A 7,216-nucleotide genomic window follows, 5' to 3' on the forward strand; every position below is an offset into this window, starting at 1 on the left:
TGCCTGTAGCTGCATATTTATTTGTGTGATTTTTTGTATGGATATTTCTCTCCTTCACTAAAGCAAAAGCTTCTGTGATGTGGGAACGGTGCATTTGACACTCACCTCTGTGTCCTGCCACAGAATTCCTGGCAGTTGCTGCTAGATGGATGAATGAATGCCCTTTCCACCACATACCCTGATTTCATGAACTGATTAGTAGAAACCCATGGCCGGGTTGCACACTGCTCCCCAGAGAACACAGTCAGCTGCCATCCATGCCTCCAGTCTTGTCCCGCTGGGCCAGCCATTGTGCTGGAGACATGATGGAGGTGAAACAGACCATCTCTCAAGGCCTTCCTTTGTGGGAGTCCAGTCAGGGAGATAAGGTCCACATTGGACACTTCCTCTTTCATGGAGAGCCAGTGAGGTGCTGGGGAGGCAGCCCAGACCTGGGACTCAGGGGCCCAGGGTCTGCTTGGGCCGCTGACTCACTGTGAGAGCCTCTCCCGTTTTTAAGCTTCAGAAACACCCTTGGCCAGTGGCTGAAGGGGCCTAGAGCAGAGCAGCAACTTCAAAAGGTTTCTGGGCATCAAAATCACCCAAGGGGCCTGAGTCAAATACTATAAATTCCTAGACCCAGACTCAAAGATTCTGCTTTAGGAGGTGTGAGGAGCAGCATAGGATTTGATGAGGCTTTTAATAAGGTTCAGCCAGGTTGGAAAAAAAACGGTCCGAGTATAAGAGCCCTCTGATTCTCAGGCATTAGCCTGTGATCCTAATTCCTTCTGGCTGATTCCCAGGACTTCTTCATAGAAGTGTTTCTCCTTTCAGAATGATCCTTCTCGGTATGCACAAGATCCCTCCTGCCCGAGACTGACAGTTGTAGTCACTTTTTGTCAAAAGAAAGCTCCTTCAGAACGCTCACCCTGTGGTGATGATTGTAACAGTAATGGCACAGGCTTCCTTTAGTGACCACCCACTAGGCATAGGCTTGTGCTAGGAGCCTGATATGTACTAAGTCATCTATCCAGCATGGCAGTGTACTGGTACTGCCTGACTTGGGTTAATGAGAGAAATAGTGTTGGAAGGATGTCAGATAGCTTAGAGAATTGCCAGCAGAGGTGAAGCCCTGATTCTGACATAGGCAGAGATACCAGACCAGGAGGCTAGGCAGCAGGATTCCTCATTGTACTGTTAGGATTCCGTGGCTGCAAAGAATGGGTTGTACTGGTTTTTTTTTTCTATCAATGTGTTTGAGTTTGAAATTTTAGGAAATTTTGTGACTGACTTTCTAGCTCATACCTCTGACCACTTGGCTGATATGGATAGGGCTCTTTCATTAATAGTTTCAGCAGCCTATAATTGTTGGAGAGATGTCATCTCCCGAAAGGAAGTTGACCAAAAGACAAGGCAATGGATGTTGGGCAACCCGGAATCAAAACACATCTACCACAGTGCCCATCCCCGTCTTTCAGAAGAGGAAACTGAGGAGCTCAAGGTTTAACATGCCCCAGGTTACACGGCCCAGGCAGGATTCAAACCCAGGCCATCCTGCATCCTGAGCCCAAGATCTACACGTCTCTTTGTTATTCTGCTTTTCATCTTCTTTTTACTTTCTTGTCTCTCAGGGCTCAGAGCTGCTTCTGCTGTAGAAACCAGTGCCATGGGATCACAGAATGAGGCCAGCCCCTGCAGCCCTGAGGTCAGCCTGAATCCTGGGCCAGATGGAAGAGAGCCAAACAGAAGGGGAGGGGTGAAGAAGTATGCCAAGACCCTGAGGAAAAGAAGGTCTTTCCTGCAGACCGACCACACCTGTCAGGTCTCCTTCCCCCTGGTGGCATCAGCTTCCCTGGAGAGTGTGGACGACGTGTGCTACTACAACCGGGAGCCCTACCTGGCCCTCGGTGCGCCCTCCCCAACCGTGTCCTCGCTGCAAGACGTGCAGGGTGAGCCTGGCGTCCTGGAGACCAAGGCCCTGGGGCTGCTGACTCCCTTGAGGGAGACCAAGAGCAAAAACCCAGCCTCCCGGGCCATGGAGATGGAGCCAGAGACCATGGAAACCAAATCTGTCATCGACTCTCGAGTGTCATCTATTTCTGCCATTCGCCTCCGGATTGACCCTAACCATAAAGAGAATTCTGGGATTGCCCCTCTGACCTCCAGTGTCGCCAGTTCCCCAGCAAACACCCCTCACGGTCTCAACCCAGGCTCATCTGGCCCAGATACTGCTCAGGCAGGGCCTCCCCAGACCTTATCTCCATTTCAAGACTTGAATGGCAGTGCCCCCCAAGAACTCACCATGGAGCTTGGGAACAGCACCTTGTCCCTCTCCAGTGCTGATGTGAACCCAGACAGAGTCTGCCTGACCGTCAGCCCAGGGCCACATACTATTGCTCAAGGAGACACACTGGAGCTGGGAGGAGTTCAGTTGGAAACAGGATTGGGATCTCTGTTTATAAATCCTATGCCAGAAACTGCCCCCCAGGACACAGAGCCTTTGTTGTCTTCTCAAGACAGACCTAAAAGTGATGACTGTGGAATAAATTCGGAAGAGACGATGGCTTCTTTCCCTGCAAAGGAGGAGCAACAAGGACAACTATCTCTGGAACATAGAGAAGAACATAGAGAGAACATTTGTAGAGAAGTTACAAACAAAAATGACACCAGCTTATTTCATGATGAGTCTGGGAAGGATCCAGGTGACCCCAAAGTTGATGGGTTGGATGTTCTTCCACAGACTACTGGTGTCAGTGCTCCAGCTGGTGGCATGGTAGCCTCCCTCTTCTTGGAGACTCCTGTTACAGGGACTGAGCAGACCCCACCAAGTTCCCCTACAGAACCCCAAGGACAAAGCAGAGAAATCCCAGGTCAAGCCTGCCAGGCCCAAGAACAAAAACTATCGGCAGATTTGGATTTTAATTTAGATTTCTTGCTTAGGGACCAGACCATTTCATCAGCCTTCTCTCTAGAGGAGGTCAAGGCAGAGCCATCTAATCATGTGACAGGGGAAGACACCACCCCTAGGGACATTCCCCAGCACGTCTCTTTGAATCCAGGGCCTGCTCTGCCGGAGCCACTACCGTGTCCCCAAGAGGAGCCCCACTTAGAAGGTTCAAACCATTTTCCGGTGCCAGAAAGTGAAGGCAAAAGGCCTAGCATCTGCCTTCCTGCTGAGAAGTCTCTTCTGTGCTTTGCCCCAGAGAGCTATCCTAAAGGTTCTGACAGTCTCAGGACAGCCCCATCTTTGGGGTTTGCAGGTGTGAATGAGACCGTGGCCCCCAGGATGGGCATGGAGCAGTGCAGCTGCCAGTTCTCCTATGCCACGTGCTTCCCTGGCCTGCAGCCAGAGACAGAGGAGGAAGACAGAGACTTGGAAGCATGTCCTACAGCCCCCCTCACCTCACCGCCCTCTTCAGGAAGTCGGCTGGCTCTGCCCTGGAGGCCTGCCCGGGCCCACAGCTGCAGTGCTGAGCTCCCATCGAGGAACAGCCACATCTGGCCGGAGTACTGCTCCAGGGCTCTAAGACAGCTGAAAGCTGCCCCTGCCAGCATCCCTGAGGGCTTCATCCAACTCATAGAGAGCTTGCTGGAATTACAGGACATTTTAGAAGCTTCCTGGGGGAATGGGAATAAACACCCCCCCGAGAAGTGCACCTGGCACTTTTCTGAAAGCCGGAGCCGCCTCTGCATGGGCTCCCAAAAGCTCCTGTCGAGCTGTCAGCACGTGATCAGAATGGACCAGACCCCGGAGGAGATGCAGAGTGCTGTGCGGGACACCTTCCAGCACCTGGTCCAGCTGGCCGGCCTGTGCTTCCAGTTCACAGACTGCAGCCGCTGCTCCACCCGCCACAGGGAGGCAGCGGGGAACCTGAGGGATGTGGTGTACACCTACCATCAGTTTGTGGAGGCTGCTAAGCTGACCTGTGAGAGAGGCTACCATGACCTGAGCGTGAAACTCTTGGCCCGTCAGTGCACGGCCCTCACGGCCTCCGTGTTCTGTTTGACCCAGAAGTTCCGGGCCTCCACTGCCCTGTGAGCAGGCCAGTCGCCCCGGCCCCCTGCTCTGCCCTGACTTCCCCGAGTGGTGTCTACCATTCTTCTACCCACCCCTCTCAAATGTTTACTATTTAAAGTATTCAAATAAACTACTGCTTAATCTTTGCCTGAATTCTACAAAGTGATGACAAGTTTGGGTCAAAAGCATTCACTCTTATTCATTCAACAAACATTCACTGGATACCTCCTCTAGTCAGGGCATGTACTAGGATCTTATTCATAAAGATGAGTAAGACAAGTCCCTGCCCCTGGCCAGGATGCTCACAGCCCCTCTGGGTGGGTACAGAGAAGCAGATTGCCATCAGTAATGTGTGTACCCTAGGAGGAGCATACTCTGTGAGTGTGGAAGCAAGAAGTCACATTCTGTCCCAAGAAGGCAGGGATAGGGGAGGAAGGTGGAGTCGCTGAAAAATCATTTTAACCTCTCCCAGCACACTTATTTGGCAGTAACCTCTGCAAATAGGAGTGAATACCTGTGATATCTGATAGATTCTACCTTCACAAGTTAGGGTTGGCAGCACCTCTTCCTGGAGGCCGGTATTCTTGGTGGCCTCACTGCAATGAGCATAGGTTGCCACTAGGTGGCAGTAAGCACCTTGGTTACATGGCCCCCACAGCCAGGAGTGCTCTGTGCTTGACCTGAAATTGACTGTACCCTCTATCCGATTTAGGGCTTCCCGGATAGCTCAGTTGGTAAAGAATCAGCCTGCAATGCCTGGATCAGGAAGATCTGCTGGAAAAGGGACAGGCTACCCACTCCAGTATTCTTGGGTTTCCCTTGTGGCGCAGCTGGTAAAGAATCTGCCTGCAATGCAGGAGACCTGGATTTGATCCCTGGGTTGGGAAGATCCCCTGGAGAAGGAAAAGGCTGTCTACTCCATTATGGCCTGGAGAATTCCATAGACTGTATGGTCCATAGGGTTGCAAAGAGTCAGACACGACTGAGCGACTTTCACTTCACTTAGGTCACTTCTATTCATTTTAAATAGCTAAAAAGGCAAATATTAAAATCCTGAATCTAGATTTGCCTTTTAAAGACTAATATTACAGCAAAAGAAATATATCCCGTACCTTTCTCACTAATTCCAGTTGAGCCAGTTAATCCCTGTTAATCTTGGTGGGACCTTGATTCGACATGGCTACCTAACTTATCAGTGCTTTGGTTTTCTATTCTGAATATCGGAGATATTAATAGTGCCTACTTTGTGTGGTAAAAACTAGTAAATGGTCAATAAAAGTTAGTAATCATCCCCAAAGTTTATGGATGCTTCTCCCCATCTGAAATCCTTTCCTGCATTTTGTTTCCAGGAAAACTGATTTCTAGATACCCTTTAGATGCCTTTCCCCTCGACTTCTCTGTCCAGGCCAAAGATAATTTAGACACTGACTTTGGGCTATCAGAGTTTATTCAAACCCCTGTGGGGCTCCTGATTAGTTTTGAGCTCAGTGTGCCCTCTCCTCTGAGGCTTCCTAATTCCTCTCCTTCACCCAGCAAAAGCAGAGCAAAGGTGGGGGTGTTAAGTGACATACCCAAGCTCTTGCCAATCAGAAGGAAAGCAGTATTGGGGGAGAAGGGAGGAGAATCTTCCCATCACCTGTTATCAGTTACTTGTTAACTAGTAACCAGTTAATCAGTACTTGTGCCAGGACAAGATTTATTTTCTTAGAGGCCTGTTTCTTTTCACAGAATACTTTGAACAAAATTTAAATAAGGCTCTTGAGAACAGATTTGAAGTGGTTTCATGACCATGAAAGGGAGGAACAACAGGACATCGAAATAATAAAAATTGTTATGATGTTAAACAGGACTTGAATACTTTCACAAGCAGACATCTATGAAGAGCCACATGACCAATTTATGTGAACACAATCCATGTATTCACAAGCTTAGGGAAGGAGCTCAGGACTTCAATGCAATCAGGTCTTGAATCCTGGTGATCAGGGAACGCTTCCTGTAGGCGGCAGCATTAATTATAGAACCAGTATGTCAAGAAGTATTTGTTGAGCAGCTACTCTGTGTCAGGTCCTGGGTTTAGTAGATAGGAAGGTAAGTTATTCTCAGGAAAGGTGAAAAATCACTCATTTGTTTATCCTGTTGACGAATATTCACCGTGCAGTGCCACTGGGAATATAATCATTTACATGATAGATGTATTATCAGGGAAGACAGAAAAAAGATATATGATAGGTGAAGGTGAAATAAACAAAATGAAGAGTGTCAAGATGCGGCTGGGATGAGCCTATCTTCCCTAGCAGGGATCAGTAAAGGTCTCTCTGAGGAGGGAAGGTTTAAGCTGAAACCGAAAGGGTAAGAAGGAGCCAGGCATTTAAAAAGTGAGAGAAAAGGGAACAGTACTTGCAAAGTACTGTTTAAATCATTGAAACATTTTGTGTGTTTTAATCATTTCAAGATGGATGTGACTGGAACACAGCAGGCTGGAAGAAGAGTGAAAGATAAAGTTGGAGGGGCATCCAGGAACCAGACTGTGCAAGGTCTTAGGAAGATTCAATTTTACCTTCAAGTACAAAGGGAAACCACTGAGAGGGAGTACGGGACACACATAGTCATCTGGTAAATGGATGGGGGCAGAGCAGGGTGGGCAATTACACCAGCCAGGTGCTCTTTTCTGTGGGGAAGTGGCCATGAGCTCACAGGAAAGGTGTTCAGTACAGCTGAGTGCAAGGTGCATGGATTGGTAGGTGTGGGAGCCACTGAAGACCATTTTAGCCAATTTTCAAGTCCTGCTGAGTACAAAGCCAAGGCCAACTTCTGAGCAAAGAAGAGACTTTAGAGCTGGGTTTCAGAAAAAAGCCTTCTGAGGGAGGAAATCATGTTTGGTTTCAGTATTTTACAAGTTGTTCCACTGGCAGATAAAGGATGGATTAAGGCTTGGACTGGGAGTGGGAGGTGCTGGAGAAGTTGTGGAAAGAAAAGAGGAAAACTGTGGGGCCAAGGACAGATCCAACAAGGCTGTGGTTTCTTGGACAGTAGATATTTCAGGCTCATTCAGGGTAGGGTCTCTCAAAAGGATGAGACATCTAAGACTGCAAAAATAAAGAGTGGCTGATAGTTTTTATCAGGCCAAGGCTTGGACAAGACACTTTAGGTTTCCGAGAGTCAGTTTCCTTGTGGATTTGTGAGATGAGATGAAGGAGGGAGAGTGGCCAGAGGCTAGAT

General features: G+C 48.8%; 1 protein-coding gene across 1 annotated transcript in view; it reads left to right on the forward strand.

The window, feature by feature from the left end:
- FRMPD1 (FERM and PDZ domain containing 1) overlaps positions 1–4,150 on the forward strand; it is a 108,989-nt gene extending 104,839 nt beyond the window's left edge. Inside the window, exon 16 of the mRNA XM_070794776.1 lies at positions 1,611–4,150. Coding sequence (XP_070650877.1) covers positions 1,611–4,018 — 2,408 coding nt within the window. The 3' untranslated portion in view covers positions 4,019–4,150. The remainder of the gene's footprint in view (positions 1–1,610) is intronic.
- Positions 4,151–7,216: the final 3,066 nt, after the last annotated feature.

This window comes from Bos indicus, chromosome 8 (assembly GCF_029378745.1).
Source record: "Bos indicus isolate NIAB-ARS_2022 breed Sahiwal x Tharparkar chromosome 8, NIAB-ARS_B.indTharparkar_mat_pri_1.0, whole genome shotgun sequence".
Taxonomy (NCBI): Eukaryota; Metazoa; Chordata; class Mammalia; order Artiodactyla; family Bovidae; genus Bos; species Bos indicus.